This window comes from Dicentrarchus labrax, unplaced genomic scaffold (genome assembly GCF_905237075.1).
Source record: "Dicentrarchus labrax unplaced genomic scaffold, dlabrax2021, whole genome shotgun sequence".
Taxonomy (NCBI): domain Eukaryota; kingdom Metazoa; phylum Chordata; class Actinopteri; family Moronidae; genus Dicentrarchus; species Dicentrarchus labrax.
The window spans coordinates 11,389,738-11,413,814 of NW_026136701.1; the positions used below are offsets into that span (position 1 = coordinate 11,389,738).

General features: G+C 42.0%; 1 protein-coding gene across 3 annotated transcripts in view; it reads left to right on the plus strand.

Annotated features, from left to right (window-relative positions):
• Nucleotides 1-824: 824 nt before the first annotated feature.
• Nucleotides 825-24,077, plus strand: part of LOC127352138 (semaphorin-6B-like) — a 30,567-nt gene continuing 7,314 nt past the window's right edge. The window contains exons 1-16 of one of the 3 annotated variants that reach the window (XM_051380505.1): nucleotides 825-1,276; nucleotides 1,362-1,442; nucleotides 10,637-10,744; nucleotides 15,046-15,169; nucleotides 16,157-16,268; nucleotides 17,707-17,767; nucleotides 17,889-17,951; nucleotides 19,898-19,996; nucleotides 20,082-20,172; nucleotides 20,429-20,548; nucleotides 21,178-21,266; nucleotides 21,354-21,571; nucleotides 21,652-21,783; nucleotides 22,084-22,233; nucleotides 22,335-22,511; nucleotides 23,457-23,597. In XM_051380505.1, the coding sequence (XP_051236465.1) occupies nucleotides 15,049-15,169; nucleotides 16,157-16,268; nucleotides 17,707-17,767; nucleotides 17,889-17,951; nucleotides 19,898-19,996; nucleotides 20,082-20,172; nucleotides 20,429-20,548; nucleotides 21,178-21,266; nucleotides 21,354-21,571; nucleotides 21,652-21,783; nucleotides 22,084-22,233; nucleotides 22,335-22,511; nucleotides 23,457-23,597 (1,574 nt within the window). In that variant the 5' untranslated portion in view covers nucleotides 825-1,276; nucleotides 1,362-1,442; nucleotides 10,637-10,744; nucleotides 15,046-15,048. Of the gene's footprint in view, nucleotides 1,443-10,636; nucleotides 10,745-15,045; nucleotides 15,170-16,156; nucleotides 16,269-17,706; nucleotides 17,768-17,888; nucleotides 17,952-19,897; nucleotides 19,997-20,081; nucleotides 20,173-20,428; nucleotides 20,549-21,177; nucleotides 21,267-21,353; nucleotides 21,572-21,651; nucleotides 21,784-22,083; nucleotides 22,234-22,334; nucleotides 22,512-23,456; nucleotides 23,598-24,077 lie in introns of all 3 variants that reach the window. The other 2 variants (XM_051380342.1, XM_051380416.1) reach the window with 2 other exon arrangements.

Sequence of the window (24,077 nt, forward strand, 5' to 3'; positions counted from 1 at the left end):
TAATGGTGTAGTTGGTCCACTGGGAGTTTCTTTTAATTACTCCATATACTGCTGGCAGAATTTCTACAATAGCACTTTATAATAATGCATCATATTTGAGAAACGTCGTGATTTTAAAGCAAAATCTTATCTTTATGTGACTATAACTGTGCAATTGATATAGTGAAGTAAAAAGTACAATATTTCCCCCTGAATTATAGTGGTGAACGAGTAGAAGCAGAAAGTAATTATCGTAAAAAAAGGGGGAATAGATAGCAGCCATTCTTAAAATGAATAAACTGATATTCCTTGGAGTGCAAAAGAAACATGAGAATAAATCTGAACGGAGAATAACCCTTCATATTTTGCACATAGTTTCCAGGATGCACCTACTCCAGTACTTTAAACGTACTGGTGACAATATTAATGCTCCGGACCTCTTTCTATTCAATAATTGAACATTTTCCTAAAGAGTGCTGGTGTGTTTTTTAACCTAATGACTTATCTTTGTTTTCCTTTTTTAAGATGATAATGTATTTTCTGTCCGCTGGGCTATTATTGATTAAAGTCATTTTTTATAAGTTATTTATTTATTTAGTTTGCAAGATGTTGCCTGTATGTATTACTCCCTTATGCAGCTTTATGTTTAAGGCCTTTTAACTCACTACTCTCCCGTACATCATCAAACACGTATGTCAATAAGGGCTTTACACAGAAGGTGTGTGTGTGTGTGTGTGTGTGTGTGAGAGAGAGAGAGAGAGTGAGAGAGAGAGAGAGAGAGAGAGAGAGAGAGAGAGAGAGAGAGAGAGAGAGAGAGAGAGAGGGGTCCTCCATTCATCATTGATCCACTGCAGGACTGTGTTTCAGGGGGTGTGAATTATGGGCCCCTGCTGTCACTGTGACTGCTCTGCGTTGGACATTTCACCTCGCCACTGTAAATTTAAAAAGGGGATTACATTTTGCTGACTACTGATTTCAAAGCCGTATAGCTTGACCAAGTGCAGACAACTGGCCGGTCCCCACTGACAGAAGACTTAATACAGTCCGCAATTGCAGGATTTGGGATTTTGCAAGGGTCTGAACAAGGCTACCGGGAAAGGGGAAAAAAACGTACCCTGGATCACAGAAAACCTCAATAGGTTGCCGTTCACACATTTAGACCACGGACTCGTTCTCTCCACGGGAAATTTAAAAAAAAAAAAAAAAAAAACGTTTTGTAGTTGACTGGGCGTTTTGGACGCGCTCGGTAAACGGTGATGCTACGGCGACGCGCAGGAACCGTAGAGGGAAGAGACAGGTGAGGTGCGGCTGAGGAGCTGCTGTTATTTCAGAGAGGCTTTGGATACCGAGAGCCGTGGTATCCATCACCCTTTTCTCCACAGAGAGGAAGAAGAGCGACCGGAGAGGGCGAGTTGGCGACTGGCACCTGCCTCCTCCGCCTCCCTACCTGGCCATCTGGTGCGGTGAGTGTGCCAAATGGTGGGAATGAGAGATAGATATGTGTGAGGGAGACGGGGGGTAGGATGGGATGAACAGGTATATACAGCATGTGCGCAATTTTATTCCGGCCACCAAACGCGATGCTGCATTATTACTCCTCCGGGTGAGCCTAAAGATGTCTGTTTGGCATCGCCTGGACCCGTGTGGACTGCTCTTTGTGTCTGCTGCAAGTTTCATGTTTTTTTATTTGCATATCATGTGCTTATCTTTGTTGCATATCATTGCTCTTTCACGTGTTGCATAGGCTCTTATCAGTGCTTATTTTCTTTCACGTATAGATTTGAAGTGATGTCTCAGCAAAAAGAGCTCACAATACTTGCACATTATAACACTGCATTGCAAGGACGAGCACAAAGCCTGATTGAAATTCTTATTTAGATCACGACCCGGATCATAGGTCGTGATTTAAATGAGGCTTATTGCTTTTAAGTGTTAGGTTTAATTGTGTTAATTCATATTGTTTTATTAAATGGTTGCTTAAGGTTTCCTGTTAGAGTAAAGGTCACATGTGATGATTTGGAGCCCATAAAGTCAATTGATTATGTTATTACTCACTCACAGTGGAGAAACAGGAGTGGCATTATGGATGCACTGAGCACAGTGCTGTATATTTATGGTATTTTAATTTCAAATGGTTATTAGTGATTTAGGCGTAAAGGCCTGTCTCTTAGCACTTTATACTTTATTTGGCTGTTCTCAATACAGATCCAAAGACGACCTGGAGAATGCTCGAGTCAAACTCTAAAATATGTCCTTTGTCCCAAATGTGTCTTGCACACAATAACATGTCACCTAAACAGTGCACACTCACAACCTGCATGTCCCAAGTTAAATGCTCACTCACTGCTGTCCCAGCTCTTACTGAAGTGATTTAGTAGTTATATGTAATTTATTGTTTACAACTTTCATCCTTCACACTAAAAGCTATCGAGTTCCACAGAAGGACTATAACAGCCCCCAGCTGCTGCTGTTTATGTTTGTGTTTCTGTGTGAGTTGAAAGGCAAAAAGAGATGGAGACAAAAAAAATAGAAGGAGGAGGAGGGGAGAAGGAGCGAGAAACACAGACAGACAGATTGCTGATACAAAGGATAAAGTGTGGCAGCAATCTGGCATATACAGTAGGCTAAAGGGGGGATAGGCAGAGGATGTAAAAGGCAGAAAAAGAAATTATGGAGCACAGAGCTTGCAGAGTGATCAAGCGTTGTGGGAGAGGGGCTGCAGACAGCAGTCTGAGCGGGTGTGAATGGTCTCCCTGTTATCCCTGCTGCCCACACAGACAGCCACACAGCAGCCGTGTGAGCAGGTGCTAACCCCACCACACAGCAACCGCAGGGAACAACAGGTGCAGCCACTGTTTCCTTCAGCCTTCTTCCTTCGGAAGGCAGTCTAACACCCGCCCATCCCGAACATACAGCAATCCCAAAGCCTTCTCACAGTCAAAACAGCCACAGCCAATACTGAAGGGAACCGAATGGATACTTCAAACTACATTTTGGGAAAATAGCACGCAAAGGCCAGGCTTGAGTAATTCAATTAGAAAATTAATTATGCCGCAAACAAAGTTGGTAACCACTTGAAGCAAAAAGGGCAGAGCAGGCTGCAGGTAAAAGCAATCTAAGAGAGCCTCGGGGGGAGACAACTGCCCACAGGGACATTTAATGAGCTCTATTGATCACATAGGACCCTATTCAATCACACATGCTAAGCTGCGAACAGGGCATCTCAAGCACGGGGAAAAAAATTAAGGCCTAGATTGGATTGCAGCATAATGCAGCCTACCCACAAAGAGAGTAAACTGACGGCAGATTAGTTTGTTGGGGTTGCTAAGGAGCACGTTTCTAGAAATGTGTAGAATGACTGTCTGAGATCTTGTGTGTGTTTGTGTGTGTATCTTTGTGTGTGTTAAATAGAGTGAGGAGAAACAGACAGAAGATGTTGGAAGGAGAGACATGTTACCTAACAGCTTCTCTGTTCCTATCGCCAAGAGATCACGTCAAGCATTCGGCGACAAATTGCCTCTCTTTACCTCTGGTACACAGAGAGGGACATTGAGTGACTCAAACACTCCGTGTTTTTAACACTGTGGGGCTCTAAGAGCTCACTCAACCTTCAGTTTTCTGTTTCTACTTTATATCAGACAATAGGGTTGATTTGAGTCTTTCACATAGGACAGGTTTTGAAGCTACCAAAAGATTTTTTTTAATAACTTGTTGTTTTTCTTAAAATTTCTGTCACTCGCTCTAACTGATAATCACTGTAGATTTCCTTGTTTTCACACAGTCTGGAGGTACCTCCCACTCACTGCTCTGCTTATATACGAAGGAATGTTAATGTACGCTCTTATAGTGTTTAGATGAACTTTGAGTAACTTTCAAACTTCCTGTATCAACTCCCAACAGCCCCAAAGTAACCACTGCGCTCTGCAACAGAAAGTAGACAGGATTATACTCTAATCAGATCATGCAATGATGCTTAGTTATGATTAGTGCCAGGAGATTTGAAGGAATGCTTATTTTCCTCAAAAGCAGCCCGTTACGGTATATTTTTGAAGTTCCAGTTTCACGCCTAGTGCAGTGTTTATCTGGCGGTAGGGTTTGGTGAGTTTCTTTAGAACAAAATCAGCACTTGAAAAGGGTGTTGAAGTCCGACGACCTCAGGGCAATGAGATCAGAAGGAATCTGGCCGAGCAGGCATCTGCTGGGTGACCTATTCCAGCATGGTCCTCGGAGTGTGGGCCTCAGGGAGTCATTGTGCAGGATTATGAGGGCCAGAGGGTCAGGAGTCACGCAGGCATACTTTCTTTGCTTGTCAGAAACTAGTTCTTACTCTAAGACTGGTATTTAAAATAAACTCTCCTATGCAAAACATTCTGTGTTCATGTGAGAGGCTTTCAGGAGCCTAACTGGGCTTTTCAGACAAGTCCTTCCAGATGTTTGAAAAGGAAAGGAGCAAGATAATGGGTATCACTAAGCCGAGTAGCTTTACCTGCCAAACTCAGCTGTAAATTGTCCACGGTGTCATAAACTGCACAAGATAAATGATTTTCAGGTGGCCAAGGTGGCTGCACCATGTGGATTTGGTTGCTGTATCAGCCACATATACCGTGTCATAATACCTTGCAGTTGTTTTCAATGTAAAAATCCCTCTTGGCCGTGCATCTTCAGTTTTATGACTCTCTGTCTTCGCTGATCCCTCTCCTGAGGTGCAGCCTCTTTTTTATTAATCCCAGCACATTGTGTGGTCTCTGCACATGCTGACATGTGTGTTCAACTTGCGGTGTATTGTTCTGTACACTGTGTCACCTTAACAACATCCAAGGGTCAGGCAGTTAACAGCATGTTTGACAGCATGTTTAGGGTACACACATGCATGTTTTATGTGTGTTTTGTTTGTAGTGTGTGTGTGTGTGTGTGTGTGTGTGTGTGTGTGTGTGTGTGTGTAAGGGTCATAAGAAGTATGACTCTCAAATGAATCTTTTTGCATGCAGCTGGTCCTCCTGGTTGGGAGTGATATCACAGCTGTTTCAACATAGAAAGATAAAGGTGGTCTAATCTTTTACCTTCTGTGTTCTCATTTACATCACAAAATTGCAGTGAGAGTGAGAAAATGACCCTCCACTTCGTGCTTTCACTGAGGCACTTAAACACATCGCACACACACACACAAACAAAATAAACAAATAAAAAAGTAACCTTTTCTCAAATGCCACTGCTGAGGCACTTGACTTTTTACTTCTTTGCGCAAAATGAATGGAGGTATATATATTTCTCGGGTGCTTGGTCTATCTTCTCATATTTTGCTGCTTTTGTTGTCCAACAAATTCAGCGAAGACCTAAGCCAGCGGCAGGCTTTAGTTATGGCAGCTTAGCCACAGGGATTGGGAGACTTTTTTATTGGGAGATAAAGGAGCATCCAAGTCCTTTGTCTCCCAGCTACTCGAGATGGTTTTGTATCCTGATGAAGCTTTGTTGTTGTGGCTAATCTTTCTCCTTCCTTCATCTTGTCCTCTTCCCATACCCATCCCTTCTTTGCAACAAACACAACTTTTCTCTTTTAATTATGTCTTTTCATCTGGCGCCCAGTCACAACTGAGAGCAGAGGAGCAGAAACACAATTATACCTGCGAGGAGGAGAGAAAGCTCTCATGGGAGGTGCTGTCTCTGCGTATGGGTGTGTGTATGCTGCAGGTGTGTGTCTGTGCGTGCATGCATCATGTGCATGCGTGCACATGTCAATCCATGAGCAGGTTCTTTGGCATTTTGATATCTGTTGTTGTGTGAAGACCACCTATTGTGAGCTGTGATCCTCTTAGCAGGCTTCTGCCAAAAGAGCTATATTTACCCTTACTAGTGATCACAGCACACAAAGAATAACACAACGAGAATATGAGCTACCTTTCAGCCTGTGCCTCCTTCAACGCCAGCATAAGAGAAGCCACTAACAGCGTATGAAATATATGGTAATGGCTGCCACGTTGAGACATTAGCACAGCCTATTTAGCATAGTCTTTGTTTAAATCCAAAAATGAAAGGCAGGGAGATGCTGGGCTGTTGCACAGAAAGCAAACATACCAAAAATATCCCCCAAAAATGTTTTGGGCTGGTATGACAATATGCTCATATGAAAAAAACTCAAATTTTTAAGCATTAAGATGCTTCTTCTTTGTATTGTATAAATCACAAAAGTCAGTTTAAGACATGCTTAAGACAGGTGTCATGGATTACCTTGTACAGTACAAAGTGCAGCATTAACACTGCGTGGCAAAACAGAATAATATCAGTGTTACAAAAAAAAAAAATCAGTGTCACTGTAATTAGACTGCATCTTCACTGCCGTCATACGTACTGGAGTGTGCGTGTGTTCGACTCTGTGCTCATAGTGTGTGTCTGAGTGCGTGCACTGCATACTCATGTGCTCGCCTCTAGCTCAGAGCTGTGCAGTGAATGTATATGTGCTTACTGCAGTCAAACTCTGGTTAGTAACGTTTGCCCTTGCTGCAGCTTTGTACAGCACCATAAATGTGTGTGTGTTAGTGTGTGTGTGTGTGTTGTGTTTTCGTGTATGTTTCTGTGTATTTGGGTCTCAGTGCTGCACCAGGCAACATACATGACCTGTTTTGTAGCCAAAATTGAGTCATTTGCGAGTGTTTGATTGCTGTGCACCTGCATTTCTGAGTGTGTTTATCCCACTGTATGTACATGTCCATTATCCATGAGCTGATAACTCACAGCATCCATAGACTACTGTGTGTCTGTCACTAGCAGCAATTTGGCTTTAGGCAGAAGGCCTGATTGGGGAAGAAGTCTAAGGGGAGATGGAGCTCTCTCTGGCTAGACTCCAGCTCTGTCCATCCTATTTTAATTACCTATGGCACTCACCCAGGGGAATATCTCCCTTCCTCTGTGCCTCTGTTTCTTCTCTCCTCTCTTCCTTCATCTCCCTTCTCGCTCTTTTACCATCTTCTCTTTTCATCTCGCCCTTTTGTTCATTCACTCTCGCCATTTCTCTCTTCTTCCTATCTTTTTTCCCCTCTTGCGCAAATAACCTAACAGGCAGCACACAGCTGCGTCAAATGCCTATGCAGAGGTAACCTTAGCATTAGCATATAAATGGCCCTGTAGATTGAATAGTATTTTAGGATATTTAACAGCAAAAGACAGACTCCCTTAACTCTGATTAGACCTGCTCTGAGGAGACAGGCAGCCACTTGAGGGAATAGCGCCTCCACCTCGATAAGATAAAGACTTGACACAGTGATTCCACTGCTGAAGAGAGCATGATTGTGTGTGCGTGTGCATGGGTGAGCATGTGCAACAACACATATGCTCTTCCCTGTGTTTGTATATGAGTGCATGTGAACAGGTCTGTCTATCTGATCTATCCACCTATCTGTTCATTTCTCTTCACTCTGACCTGTTTGCTTTGACGCTGTGTGGTTCAACCAGTAAGCTACTGAAACCTGTAATGAGAGTTTTTTTTATACGACTAATAAATATGATTCCCACAGCAACAATTTGGAACCTGAATCAAACTCTGAAGCCCCAGCCGACAATGAGGGCATGTATTTAATAAAAATCACAGTTAACTCTACATTATTGTGTGGACAACAATTATAAACTGAGATTTTATCTTTAAAAAATTCTCTGACAATGTGAAATTAAAGAAATACTTTGATGTTTTATGAAATATGCTCAATAGTTTTCTGGTGGAGAGTCCAATGAGAAGATTGATACCACTGTCATGTCTATGTGAAGCTGCAGCCAGTTAGCTTAGCTTTGCACGCTAGCCTGGCTCTGTCATAAGGTTAGAAATATCCTCGTATCAGTTAAGCGCGCTAATTAACATCTTGTTTCTTCAATCCGCACAAAAAGTCTAACGATGTTAATTTTAGTTTTTACGCCATTTTACGGGAGATTATGTGGCTGAGAGCTGTTGCCAGGCAACCATTGAAAACTCCAGGAAGCCACTGCTAAGCCAGAGTTGTAATTTTCTTTTGAGGTGCTTGTAGGTGGATTTTTTAATTATCTTTAGAGGTAGGTTACCTGTTTCTCCATGTTTCATGTCTTTGTATTAAGCTAAGCTAACTGGCCCCTGGCTATAGACATGAGAGTAATATCAATCTTCTCATCTGACTCTCCACCAGAAAGCAACAAAGCATATTTCGCAAAATCCTTTAATAAGGAAGTTTAACAATATAGTAGTACTGCATACCGGTAGTCTGGTGGGCCAATTATTACATTGTGCTTTTACCCCTGTGGATTCTTTTATATACAGTCAATGTTTAGACCCATGTGGGAGTCATACATTGTTTAATCAAGTGGCAATCTGGTCAATCTGAATGCTAAAACCAGCGTGAAAGTGATAATATTTCTCTACAGTCTCTATGGTTTCTCCTGAAAGTGTGAGAGAGAATTCCCAACTTCTATCTTGAAATACAAACCACTTTGTGGGGATAAAGTTTCTTTTAAAAAATATATTAGACTTAAAAAAACACAAATCCCAAACACAAGCTTCAAAATATACAGGTGAAGTAACAGATGCTCTGTCCATATTTACTCTGTTTTCTGTCAAATGTTTGAGTCTTGTTTACACTTATTTTGTGTGAAATGCGTCTTTGTACATAAAAGGATATATACGATTGTACTCTATTTTCTCTCCATGGCAGTTTCACTACCTGAGTGTGAAGTAAATTTGAAATAGCTGCTGTAGGTATCACATCGATCGGATCCTTTAACTTGGGAACTCACTCTAACTTTGCCTTAAAGCTTGAGGCGAGATGGGGGTAACCGCTGTTACATAATCCTAATGCACCTTTGGTGTTGTTGATGGACAAGCTATGAGATATTTATTTTGTGGAGTCATATAGTGTTTGTCCAGACTTTAATATCTGGTTATCTGGATATAGCACTGTACCATAGTAAGAAAAACCTGTAATATGGTTCCGTTTTGTTCACGGCCTTTCCATTTTCAGTGGAAATCTGTTTTAAGTCTGTTAATGAAGCTGTAGTGCTTGTAGGGTGGAGTACTGAAGTGTGAAGGTGACCCACTTCTCCCAGTTTAGTCCATGTCTGTGTTTCCACCCTCAGGCCATCTTACTTTATTCCGGGCTTTAACCTGCATACTGTCCTCAAGGAGCGAGTGTGTTATAAAATGAAAAGAGGGTGTAAAGGATTCTGTTTCAGTCTTAATGCTGATATATCATTTCTTCTTCTTTTTTTGACAGTTTACACTTTTGAATCTAACTGTAGCTTTCTTTTCTTTCTTTTTTGTTTATAATTGCTGAATTAAATTGTCATAATAATCCAGCAGAGGAAGTCTCAGAGCTTCCACTTACAGCAAGTATTAAAAAAAGAGAGTCATCTTCACACATACTTCTTCATATAATAAAGTTTGTGACATTATAGCTTACCTTATGTCCAGTAAAATGGTTCTTTTTAATGAGTGTCTGAATGGTTTTACACAAACATGGAGCAATGATCACCCAGTCAGCTCATTCAGGATAAAATATTACATCTTTGAAGGGGAAACCTGCATGAAAAAAAGGCTTAGCAGTAAGCATCATTTCTAAGTGAATGGTTAATGCATGGTTGTGTTTTAAATTAATATTTTCCATTGTTGATCTATTGATTTCAAATGAGATATACTGTCTTGCCGGTATGTGGATAATGTGGAGACAAAATGCTTGCAGCTCCCCCATCCCCCTCCTTGCTGAGAGAGAGGGGACCCCCACCTCCCTATATCTGTGTCCATGTACGTGTTCATGCACACTCATATGAATGTACGTGGATCTGGGTTCATGCTTAAGTGTATGCATCAGTGTGTGTATGCATGTGTGTATGCTCACACATATGTGCTCATGTGTGTGTTAGAGAGCGAACCCGCCCTCCTCGCTTTTACATCTACTGCAATAGAACATCTCTGCCTAGCTTTGCTATTGGTTGCTACGGTAACAAAGGCACAGAGTGGAGTGGCTGCAGCAGCTAAAGAGAGAGCGAGAGACACAGGGAGAAAACAGAGAGAGTGAGGGAAAGATTTTTGCCTGTAGCCCTAATCACAACAACAGATTTAACGAAATGCATCAGAAAACACAGTTCAGATACAGTGGCGAGCGAAATGTCAATGCCGTGGAAAGATGTGTTTAAATTTCGCTCCAATTTCCAAATTTGTCCGGTTTCTGTCACACATATGAATGCACACACATATCAAAGGATTAATTAATGGCTGTACTGTAGTAGGGTGCAGCACAGGTCAGGGCTCAAGCATCTTGACATCAGTGATGTTGAGTTTTGTTAGCAGTGTATCTGGGCCTTCAGACAGACTGCTGAAGCCTTTTGTATTATCATTATTTTGTATGTTTCAGTGTTTCCTCGTGGTCAGTATAAGCCTCCTCACTGAGGACAGGGATGGTGCTCTTTATTCAGTCTCTTTTTAGCAGGATGAGAGTGTATTGATCTTGCTCAGCAGCTTTAATAGTTGAGATGCCCTGTGCAAATATGAGTATGTCCAATATACACTAAAGGCCACTGAGGCATTTTAGAATGGAATCATGGGTAAATATTAGATAGATAATCATTAAATATATATCTTTCTAACAGTTTGGGTGTGTATAGAAATTCCAAGCATGCTGCTTACCCGCTGTCATTCCTGTCAGAACAGCTGAGACTGGCGAACAAGAGCACGCTGGAGAAAAAGACTATGAAATGGAGCTCAGTCCCAGCTGATGAGGACAAAACATATGGACAGACTGATAAGAGGTGAAAGCAGGTGATTATGCTTCTTCAGATGACCTGCTGATTGGTTAATGATGTGAGTGTTAGCAGGTGATTTGCTAATGGGTTGCCTGATGAGGCTAGATTACACTGTGTGGCTGTCGCCGTCATTACATGCATCCCATGATAACCGTGTCACTGTCACACCATTTAATCCTATCACACCAACATGATCTGACACAAATAGCATAACACCCTTTCTTCTTTGCACAAGCTTGTCTCTCTTCCCTTGATTTCCTGATACTCATCCTGTCACCAGCGGTCTGTTTTTTATAGCTTGATGAGCTGGAAGTCTGTAGCAGGCAGTATCTCTTTTTCCTTTTTTTTGTCTTTTACTCAAACCGTCTCTGTCTTTCATCCATCCTCTTTTCTGTCTTTCGGCTCAGCAGGGAAAAAATCACAACCGTTGATAACCAAACGTCAAAGCACTGCCCCGAACCTCTTTTTATAGCCCAGAGCGTTAAAAATACTGCTTTTGTCATGGCACTAGCCAGCAGCAGAGCTCTCATATGTTGGCCTTGGCCCAGATCTGATGGTTTATCTTAGGGATCAATAACCTTAATCAATACACACTCTAATGAGGAGGCTCCATCAATGATTGACCACAGGGTTTTGGTATGTAGCATGTGCAGTCTGTTTGCAAGTGTGTTGGAGCAGAGAGAGAGAGAGAGAGAGAGAGAAGAAAGAGGGATTGAAGCACAGGCTTTTCTGCTCAATTTTTTAAATAGTTTCAGGTTAATAGTATATTTTACATGTTCTAGGACAGTTATATATAAATTGTTTTATACATACATACATACGTATAATTTGTTTTGTATGTATATCCACATGTTTACAATACAGGGCAAATATCTGTATATGAATGGGTGCAAGTAAATGGGACATTCTGACCATGAGTATGAGTATATATTAGATAGTGATAGTGCAACGTGAAGAAAGTTCATATTAATGGGTTTTGACACTCCTAGTATTATTTTTTTGTCTTACTTTACACATTTGGAACTACAATTTCCATAGTGTTTGGGGGATGTAAACAGGAAGTTTAATGTCACCATGGATTCTGTGATACTCCCACAGCCTCTTTTAATCCATATTTGTTTACATTTTGGCAAATTGGCACCATAAAAGTTGCTCAATTAGCTATTAGCAGTTCTTCCTGTCAGTGTATCCATTGATGTATAGGTAACTATCACCATATTACTTTGTTACTGAAGAAAACTTAAAAATGTGATGATTTTCAGGAAAGTCCTGACTAATCAAGAACCTATTTTTTCTATAATTCCTAAACTGATTTATGGACATTTAAATATGCAATTGACTTTTTTGACACAAACTGTGCCACTCGGTGGCAAGGGGTTAATGTGACAAAGCTGGTCCATAACCATAAGATGCCTAATCTCACTGCAACACAGGTTTCATTTAATTCCAGCCATCCAACCCTCCAGTCCACACACAAGACCACAGCATTTCATTTCAGGTTTAAGCATCAAATTTGGATCCCTCTAACGAAATGAGGTTGACCTTAAACCTGACTCAATCAGTTCTAGCTCAGGGAATCCCAATGGAGAGCCAGTCGAAACAAGCCTTCCACCCCCCCTTCAGGGCTTCTCCAATGCTTCTGATGAGGAGAAGGCTTAGAGATGTCAAACCTGCAATCTCTGGGCTAGAATTTCATTTGAAGTGGCCCCCAGTGTATAGTATATAGCCCACATCGCCTCACTGATGTCTTCAAACAGCTTGTCACTCAAACGCATGCAAAGTCTAAAGTGTTGGCAACACAGGTGAATGTGCTTATGTATATGAGTATGTTCGTGTTACATCTGGGTGCATCTGTGTGCTTCAAATAGCAGTTGTCATCACCTTAGCAACTAACACATCTACCTCTCTACCTGGTGTTCTATCTTTGAAAACAGTCGAGGGGTTTTTTATCCTGGCACAGACAAGCCGGGAGATATAAAGAAAGAGAAATGAAGGGAGGAGGTGGGTGATGGAGGGAGAGAGATGGAGGATGAAAGGAAATAAGCGGGGGTTGGGGGAAACATGGTATTCAGGTTGATTTGATGCGAACAGAATTCATATTGCTCATGTCTTTTTCTTCAATCTCTATAACCTCTCTTTTCATTTGTGTTCCATCTAACTCCATATTTTTCAGGGTTTTAGCAGCACTCTCAGAAAACCAAGACAAAACCCAAATACTCCACCCTTTTTTGTTCTCCTATTTTGTCTTGTCTTTTCTTTCCTTCTCTTTATATCTCCTCTTCGTTTTCAAAGTATTCTCACATCAAAGACAGTCAGTTCGCTCTGCCAAGCAAGCTGTGTTGCTGAGCCAGAGGCATTTTGAGTAAATGCACAAAAAAGCTTCTACATTTAAACATGTGTTTGATGGTGTGGCTGCCACAATTTATGACTGGTAGTAACTTATGTGCAGTAGTGTTATTCCACTGTCTCGACTTTATAAGTGAAAGAGATGCTGATATACAACGTGGGGCTTTGTTTTGAACAGTTTGACGGCCTTTACATGGATTTTTAGCCACGCTGTTGGTCTGTCGGTCCACCACTTTGGTCCAGACTAAACTATCTCAACAACTATTGGATGGATTGTACAAATATTCAGTTTGGTGATCCCCCGACTTTCCTTCTAGTGCCACAGTCAACAAATCTATTTATCCAGTAATATCTGCAAAACTAATGGCATATATAACAGCTGGAATTTTAATGCTAACTGGCAAATATTAGCATGCTAACATGCTAAACTAAGATGGTCTACATGGTAAAGATGAAACACCAGCATGTTAACATTGTCATTGTGAGCCAGTTAGCATGCTGATGGTGGCATTTAGCTCAAAGCATCTGTGTGCTTACAGCAGCTTCACAGAGCCACATGCATGACTGCAGGCTCTAAGTCTTGTTTATGTATTAGATCAGAGAGAGGATGTGCCTTCCCACCCAGGATTAACACCCAAAGGTATAAAAGGTAGCACACACAGATTTGCAGGAAAAAGTTGACTAATCCCAATTACACCAGTTTAGTTTGGCCATGTCAGATAAACATTCTAACTCTTCAGCCTTGTGGCCTTCATCTTTTATGTACACCGATCAGCCATAACACAATGACCACTGACAGGTGAAGTGAATAACACTGATTATCTCCTTATCATGGCACCTGTCAGTGGGTGGGATATACTAGGCAGCAAGTGAACATTTTGTTCTCAAAGTTGATGTGTGAGCAGGAAAAATAGCATAAGGATTTGAGCGACTTTGACAAGGGCCAAATTGTGATGGCTAGACGACTGGGTCAGAGCATCCCCAAAACTGCAGCTCTTGTGGGGTGTTCCCGGTCTGCAGTGGTCAGTACCTATCAAAAGTGGTCCAAGGAAGGAAAAGTGGAAGGATCATGGGTGGCCAAGGCTCATTGATGCACATGGGGAGTGAAGGCTGGCACGTGTGGTCCGATCCAACAGACAAGCTACTAGAGCTCAGACTGCTGAAGATGTTAATGCTGGTTCTGATAGAAAGGTGTCAGAACACACAGTGCATCACAGTTTGTTGTGTATGAGGCTGCATAACATTATGACCACCAGGGTGCCCAGGTGGTCATAATGTTATGGCTGATCGATGTATGTGTGTAAGTCTGTGTGTCCTACACAGCATGACCCTTCTGTGGCCTCCTAACTTTTTAAAGACCAAAATCAGTTTCCTCCCCTTTCCTTTCGCATGATATAGGGCATTCTTGACTTTTGACCTGTAGAAAGACTTTGTCCAGCTTACCCAAGTCACTCCCTTCATCTCTCTGTGTTCTACTTTCACTCTCTGATCTATAAAGACCAGCTATTTTGTCACTATTTACGACTTATACAGCCTCCATATGTCCATATAGAAACACATTTATTGAAAGAAACATTACCACCCGAGGGGGCTTTGTAATCCTGTGAATGTTTTGTCTCTCTGTTTGTTATATGGCTGTGAGAATCCCCTTCAATTCAAACTGTTTGACAATGGAGTGACATTTCTAACAATAGATCCCCATTACACCACTAAGCAGACAATAGAAACACATTAGCTCCCTGCTGAAGACAGGTTGGTGACAGCAGTCACCCTGCTGCACTTCTGACCCTGTCCTGTCTCACACACAGACACACATACACACACACACACACACACACACACACACACACACACACACACACACACACACTTGTTGAATGAGAAATCTGTCAAAATGTCAATGCATGCACGCACAGAAAAATATTGAGTGCACAACAATGAAATCTTTCCCTTCTCTTTCTCTGTTAACAGTGCATGTGTGTTGCTGCCATGGCGACCATGGCTCCTCCCCTCACATTTCTCCTCCTGCTGCTTCAACTGGCTGATGGCTCATTCCCAGAGGAACCCAGTCCTCTCAGCTACGTCCCTGTAGAGGGTATGTTTCCTTCCCACTTGTGTGTGTGTGTGTGTGTGTGTGTGTGTGTGTGTGTGTGTGTGTGTGTGTGAGTGCATGTCTGTACGTGCAGCAATGATGAATGGCTCCATGGTGGATGTGGAAATCAGGGGTCAAGGGTCAGAGCCTTGGTGTGGAACTGCTTTGAAGCTACCCAGGCATACAGATAGATAAAGACGCTTCACTCCGTCTCTCAACGGCAGTATAGTAGATTAATAAATATGAGCAAGAAATAAAGAAAGATATAAAGACAGGAAGAAGGAAAGAGAAATGATTGGTATAGGTGTTAAGGGGTGCAGGAAGATGAAAAAGTGGGAGACAATTGGATTGGATGGGGTGATACAGATGACAAGAGAGAAGGCTGAGGGGTGGAAGAGAGAAGGGGAGTAGACAGGTGGAGATGGATCGCTACGTCCTCCCTCTCCCTCCCCTGCAGTCAAGGACAATGAGACGTTTTCCCAATCTGTCTCCTGATGATGAGGGCTCCCTGTGGATACCGTTGTCCTCCTCTTGGAAACTTTCTCAGAGTCTGATACTGCCACTTTCTCTCTCCACTTCATCTGTACTCTCTCATTTATCTAAAATGTAGGAAGGACAGGGAGGGAATGTTCTTTTACACAATGAAATAACAATAATGATTGCACACAGCTTTTCTCATTATGCAGCTGCATGCATCAACAAAAGCACACAAAAAAAACACTAAGAGGATAAAAGTGTTTCAGTGTGCTTAAACTGCTACACCATTCGTCTCTCAATTTCTTTTCTTAAACAAAAGCATCAAGAATGAGTGAAGACACTATTAAAGTGAAGGTTAGAGAAGCTGTTTTATGGCCTGCCTGAGTTCTTTGGTGTGTGGAAAAAAGTATTCTCTCTGTCATCAGCAGTCAAAGTATCCTTGAGCAAGGCACTTTATTTCTAATTTGTTTCAGTAAGCGCTTCACTGTATTCGTATCTGTGTGTTCACGTCAGTTGTGCGGAGGTATCCAGTGTTCCTGGGCAGAGCTCATCGTTCAGCTCAGAGACAGGAGCTGCACATCCAGACAGTCCTCCAAGTCAACCGCACGCTCTACATAGGAGCCAGGTAACCAACGGCAACCGCCTCCAACTGTGTGCTACTGACGTTCTCGCATTAATATCCTTTTGCTTTCATTTGATGCCACAGCTTCCATCTGCTGTCACCCTGTAGAAGACATTCAGTTTGCTGTTAAATGTCATGTGAAAGCTGTTTGTTCACAATACTCTTCAGTGGGCAAATAATCATCTCTGGGCCAAATCTGGTCCTCCAGCTGAATTGTTCACTTACATAGTTTACATCAAAACTTTTACATGATTTATTATAAACATATAACACATCACAAAATAACTATAAGTCTTATATAAATCACAATAAATATGACCTTATGAGATCTAATACTGCCCCGTGCAAACACTAGTGTCTCATCCTGAAATGAAGACATTTACTAAATGAGTAACACAAATCAGTTTTAATTCTGTTTTAATTCCACAGTTTTTGCCTGTTTGACTAGAACAGATTTGTGTCACATAAAAACACAAACAGGTGGCAGAAATTGAGTGCTCATATAAAAAAAATAATAATATGGCAATAACAATTTCATTCAGCCATAAATGAAGTAGGCGACTGTTTTGCGCAACACAGATCATACACTCACATACCGTATACTTACATATACACTCATTATTTTCCAAATGAGTATTAACATAAGCTGCTGTAGCCCTGTTAGCCCTCACTTCGTAATGGGAAAATTTACATCTGCTGTCTGATACAATTCTACAACAAAATGTTTTTAGATTTATTCTGAAATGAATTCAAATAAAAGTTGTTAAAATCATACAGGCATTTCCACCAGGCTTGTGAAATGTTTGCCCCTCAATGAACAATGCTGAAAGAACTGGCTAATTGCTGACCCCTACCTTACACATTGTTTATACAGTCTATCAGCTATCATATCCTATTAATATATTAGTGCTAGGGAGGCACCAATTGTTAAATTCTCGACCACTACTAATACCAATGTTTAAAATAGCAATTTGGCCAATAGCCAATGCTGATAACAATTTTGTTGTTGTTGTTGTTGTTGTTGTTGTTATTTTTTCACCCTTTTGTACCAGGGAAGCAAAGAAATATACAAAGATGAGCTTCTCTGCCTTGTTGCAGCTCAGTCTCTTTCTCTTCTCATCCAAGATGAGACCCAGAGCTGAACATCTGCTCACTGTCCGTGTTGGTGCAGTATGCACATCGGTATTTGCATGCAATTTGTGCCAGTGCTGGAAAACGGAGGTGATTATTTCTCCAATATCCGAGTTGGAAATTACCAACAAAAAATTCAGCCGGCACAACATTGATGTGATACAACAGATAAACATCAGCCACTGACATTGGTGATGTCAGTCAACAAGACGAATATCGGCCGATAGCGATGCTGGGCCGATATATCAGTGCATCCTTATAATTCGTATCATATTGGCACTGATGTGTTGTTGTGTTGTGTGTTTTGTAGAGATGACTTGTACAGAGTGGAGCTAGATAACATGGCAGGTGATGAGATGTTCTACAGCAAGGTAAGACTAATTTAGTTGTGCACACATAAAACCAAACATGTTCTAATAACTGATAACATGCACACACACACACACACACACATAGCAAACATATTCTGACTGTGGTTCATTCCTCCGACAGAAACGGACATGGGAATCCAATAAGAACGACATTCGGGTGTGCCGGATGAAGGGCAAACATGAGGTACAGTGCTCGAGTAACACTCTGACTTTGAGATCCACTCTCACGTACATCAACACCATCTATACTATCACATGCATGGACAGACACAACAGCTGTTAGAGAAACCTTATTTCCTTTGGGTGCACCTGCATACGGTATTTACACAAATTTGATCTTGTTGATACAGAATCAGCACATCACTTAATCACACTAGCTCAGTGAAACGTTACCCAGGCCCCAAGATGTCCATGAAGCTTGAAAGCCATTTTCTTCCACACCTGCATTGTGCCAGTTTTCTTCATACATCTCATCCATAGCCTGTGGGAAAGACTAGAGAGTGTAACAATTATGAGTGAATATAAAGATAGTCGGCATTGTTCTGAGATATGAAGCGAATGTGATCAAATCTCCAAAAGGGAAAGAGATTTGATGGCATGGTAGCTTGGTTGACAGGGTGTACCCTAAAATATAAGCTTTATTATATAAATGTAGCAGTGCCTCCAGCAAAATCCAATCTGGACAGAAGTTTCGGAAAAAGAAAAGGAGGCAACAGGAAACATTATAGAGCAAACTGAGCGGACAGAGTGACACAGCCTCAGGGAGGAAACAGTAATTGAAATCAGTTGAGGAAGGGAGTTATGGCTAGGGATGGGATGTGTGTAGGCGGAAGCCAAGTGGGGAAGAAACATATAAGGAGGACAGGGCAGCCACCAGGTAGTAAGAAAGAGGCGGAGAGACAACAAAAGGAAAAGATGCGTTGCTTCAAAGAACACAGATGAAAGCAGAAAGGATGTAGGAGCGAATAAAAGGAATTAAAGCTGCAATAAAAAAGGGAACAAAGACTAGAGGAGAAAGACTGGCCTGAGCTGGCCAGAGCATGAAAGGAGGAAGAGAAAAGACAGAAAGGGGAAGAATGTTAGCTAAAGCCTGCTAACTTGGATGAAGAGATCAAATTATAAAGTTCAGGGTATATGGCATGATAGATGCAACTGTGAAAAATGTGACATACAGTAGAACAGATACTAGAACAGTCTTAATGCTTTACAGTCTCATAGCATATATAGGTAAGTGTGCAGCATCGCCTAGTTAAAGCTATTACAGTCCAAAAATAGAATTTTTTCCCGCAGACATTTTGAAATGTCATAGCAGGGAAAACACAGGTGGATGTTTTAACGTAATAACAATGGCCCTGTTCCATTCGGGTGTGCCAGTGGGCCAGCAGTACCTACTGAACTGAACTGAAACATCTGAATATAATGCATTCATTATTAATGTTGTTAAAGGAACAGTTTTTTTTGGAAATACAGTAATTTCTTGCTGTATATTACCAATATATGATCAGGAGGAAAATTCCACATTTGAATGGCAAAATTGTTTTGCCTGCTAGTTTCATTTGATCAGAAATAATCCCGGCACAGTTCAAACACAGACTGTGATACAGACTGTGTCAAACAATAAAATAATGTTATTCTATGCAAAATATTCCTCCAACAAAACATAAATTCACTTAGTCACTTAGTCACACATACTGTTTGCCAGAAAGCAAGTCAATATCAAGAAGATGCACTGAACAAATCATCAACCTACACAGGTTTATTATTTTTCCATCTTTGCAACTTCGTGTCATCAGACACTGTTGTACGATCACAAAGGAAGAGAGGGGCTGACCTGTGTCATCCAGTTTCAGATTCAGCAGTAGCAGCTTTAGTTATCATCTCAATCAACAGCCTCCACTTTGAAGACAGCTGTAAAGTCCCCGTCCTATTGTTCTTCCCGATGGAGTGTGTCTGAGGGTGTTATTTCCTCTAAGGATTGTTTTAAGCTGCATTCTTAATACTTCACGCTGGCAGTCCTCCCACTCTGACTGGTAGTTTCAGGCTTAGCTTTGGTTCAAAACCGCCTTTTTCACGTTACCTTACACTTGTGATTTTCTCCTCCTCTTAAATAATTTTTTTTTTTTTCTACAGGGAGAGTGCCGTAATTTCATCAAGGTCTTACTCAGCCAACACGGCGGCCTGTTTGTATGTGGAACAAACGCCTTCAACCCGCTGTGTGCCAACTACACTGTTAGTGTCCATCTATCCGTCAGTCTGGTCATTCTCTTTGTATCTGCCAGTTTATTTATCTATATTTTTTTTTTTCCTGTTGCAGAGAGACACTCTAGAAATGGTGGGAGAGCCTGTCAGTGGGATGGCACGTTGTCCATATGATCCACGGCATGCCAATGTGGCTTTATTTGCAGGTAGTATTTTGTGTTTGCACACTAAAGATGAAGAATTCAGGGTTTCTAGCAGACATCAAACTCAGTTTTCAGCTCCAGGCACTGAAACATCTGTGCCCTTGTGTTTACCTTTACAAATGATTTATAGTCAGACCTCTCGGTGCATTGCTTGTTTGGTTTTAATCTTCCTGACCTTGTGCTATCTCTCCATCTGTATCTTCCCCTTCTTCCTAATCTCCTCCTTTGCTCTTTCTGTGCATCTCTCTCTCACTTTCAGATGGAAGTCTCTTTACCGGCACTGTGACAGACTTCCTGGCCATCGACGCAGTGATCTATCGTAGCCTTGGCGACAGCCCCGCCCTCCGCACAGTCAAACACGACTCCAAATGGTTCAGAGGTACTTTTAGAAACAGACGCATAAATGACCCTTCAGAGCCAGACACCTTCAATAGACAGTCAGGAAGAAAATAAAGGAAACCATCGCCATTATCTTCAGTAGTTCACTAAAAGGAAATTAAATGGACAAGGCTGTCTAATCGTCAGTGGCTTATGAGGTGAGTTAGATGATTTTGGGCTGCCAAATAATAAGCTACACTGAGGGAAACCAAACATGATTAGGCCTACATTTAATAGCTTCATTATAACTGGAACAGGCTCAGACAGAGTGATGTACTGAGGTTAGTTAGACTCTACAGATTCAGGACTTTAACAAGCCTTCGATTGAATCCTGTTTTCCATGGAGAAAAAACACAAGCTGGGGCAGGTCAAAGCTGAAACAGTGCTGGATGAATAAATGATAAATAATGTGAATCCTCTTGTCTATGATGATGAATTAAACAGGACATGAATACTTAATGAGCGAGGCCGGTGGACAGCAGTCATCCATGTTGATGTGACTGTTATTACAGCGCCATGTCAAGGACTGTGGAGCGATACGTTTGGCCCCAGGCCCTGCGGCGCCACTGTTCTGTATGTGCGAGTGTGTGTTTGTTTGTCTGACAGTGTTTTCCTCTTATTAATTTTTAGAACCCTACTTTGTGAGCTCCATGGAGTGGGGGCCTCATATTTATTTCTTCTTCAGAGAGATGGCCATGGAGTTTCATCATCTAGAGAAGGTGCTCTTTTTCTTTCTCTCTCCCTCTTTCTTCTTCTTTTCTTCTATTATCCGTCTATTATGCTGAACCTCGCTCTTTTTATTCCAGGTGATGGTGTCCCGCGTGGCTCGTGTGTGCAAGGCGGACTTGGGTGGCTCTCAGCGTGTCCTCGAGAAACAGTGGACCACATTTCTGAAGGCACGGCTCAACTGTTCCGTCCCAGGAGATTCACACTTTTACTTCAACCTCTTACACGCCACGAGTGGCATCATCCACATGCAGGGACGAGACGTCATCCTGGGTCTCTTCTCCACACCACCAAACAGGTACAGAGATGCAACACAACGTGCACACAGAGAAGCAAACACTATTTTGTTCTCATCAACTGTCTTTTTTTCTCTGCTAGCATCCCTGGCTCTGCGGTGTGTGTGTTTGACATGCAGCAGCTGGCTCATGTGTTCGAGGGCCGGTTTAAAGAGCAGAAATCCCCAGAGTCTATTTGGACTCCTGTACCGGATGAGGCAGTGCCTAAACCGAGGTATTATTATGCAAAGTGTATGTGAGCAGAACTTGGGCAGAATGCTGCAGTGCTGCTGTCCTGAGCATCTGTCTCACATATAGTCCACTTACTCCCTCCCGCTATAAGCTCCAACTGTCAGTCATACAGCAACTTCACTACTATTCAGCAAATATTCTAATACAGCCTCCAGCAGCCACAAAGAGAAGTCCTCTGGCTCTTTTCCTCTTGCTCTCTCTGGACTAAACTATGTCTCTCTTTCCTATCTATCTTTTCTTCAATGCTCACTTTCTCTTGTTCTCTTTCTTTCTCCGTCTGCAGACCAGGGGGATGTGCAGTGCAGGGATCCAGATTTAGCTCCTCCACCACGCTGCCAGATGAGGTGCTGAACTTTGTGAAGACCCACCCACTGATGGATGAGACCGTTCCACTACTGGGGCACAGACCCTGGGTGGTCAAGACTATGGGACGGTACACATACTGACTCAGTTGTTTGATAGCACCCATGCAGATTTACTTCGGAGGAAAAAAAACATGTATTCACTACGTATCTAATGTGCATATCTATCTAGCTACCAGCTGACAGCCATGGTGGTGGACACAGAAGCCGGTCCCCATAAGAACCGTACAGTCTTGTTCCTGGGTTCGACGCGAGGGACCATCCTTAAGTTTCTAATGGTTCAGAGTGGAGATTCTGTCTCCCACAGCAGTGTGTTTCTAGAGGAGGTGGAAGGATTCAACCCAGAGAAGTGAGTAGGAGCCAAGACATATTAGTCCTTAATCTCCAGTAAATTATACATTTTGGCATTTTGCTTCAGGTAGAGTAGGTCCCATGTTGCCTGCCTCCATTTGAGAACCAGAGAGCAGCAGTGCTTTTTTTAATTACACTTATTTTAAATATTTTATTTTAACATTGAAGTGCAGAGCTTACTCAGTTATTTATTTGACCTACCATATCTATTCTAGGTATATTTGCATTTATAATTGAAGACTGTGATTTCATTGTTGCAACTTATGATTATTTTTATTGTCAGTTAATGTGACAATTATTCACTTAATTATTCTAATAATAACCATTTAGTCTGGGCTACCAGGGGGGTAGCTCAGCTGGTAGAGCTTGCGCCCCATGTACTAAGGCTGATTCCTTGCTGCAGCAACCATGGGCTCGAGTCTGACCTGTGGCCCTTTGTTGCGTGTCATCCATCATCTTGAGCTGTTCTGATTGATTAACCAGCTAAAGATTTCAGCTCTATTTGAGTTATTTATGAAAATAAGCATATTGTTTGTTTTTTAATCGATCATAACTTATACAAACTACGTCCAACAAGCAACTTAGATTGAATTCTTATGTTAGTCTGCGTGTTACTGTAAAAAACCTGACCATCAAAAAATAGTGGCAGAAAAACAGGGATTTGGGCTTCCTCCACTGGCAGCTAACACAAAAGAGAGTTTATTTCCTCTCACCATACAGCTTTGGAGTCTGCTCAGGCCTAGATAAAACCCTAGTCTGCTGATGTTGTGACCACTCGTACGAGGGTTAGGGCACTGGGTTGTCTGTGTTGAAGTACCAACAGATGAGGCCTTTGACCCCGTCACAGACTGATGTGAGGCCAAAAAGAGTACATTGACCTCCCTCTGCTGGCTCCTTACCCTCTGCCTCCTGTCTTTACACTTGTGTGTCTCGCCGTCTCCAGGTGTGGCGAGGACTCTCCTCAGGCTCGTCAGCTCTTGTCTCTGTCGTTGGACCGGATGAGCCACACTCTGCTGCTGGCCTTCCCCTCCTGTCTGGTCCGAGTGCCCACATCTCGCTGTCACCTGCACTCACGCTGCATGAAGTAAGCAACACACATTGTTTTTGTCTTGGAGAGTATTTTCCCATCCCCTCAGTGTTTCTTCTTTCTTATAATTAGGTCAGTTTGAATGTAGTTGTGGCCATTAGCCAAGGTACTGCTTACTGGCCAAGTTTTGATTTGTCTCTGCTTTCTCCCTGTTACTGTAGTCATCCCCATAACATTCGCAGTTCTGTTTTTGTTTCGATCAGCAGTTGGTGGATGGCATATGTGCTCGTTAAACCACAGCTAGCTTGTTTGGTTTAGTATTTATTTTTAAAGAAAAAGAGTATCCTCTTGGGAAATCGTATTTAACTTGACGCAACATTGTGATTCATTGTGGATACCAAGAAGGCATTGGTTTATTACCGCACATATGGGGAAGATCAGAGGCAGAACTCCGCACTGTGAACAGGAATCTAACAGCAGCCATACATCACACTTAGATACAGGAAGCTGAGAACAAGTAGCAACTTGATACAATAT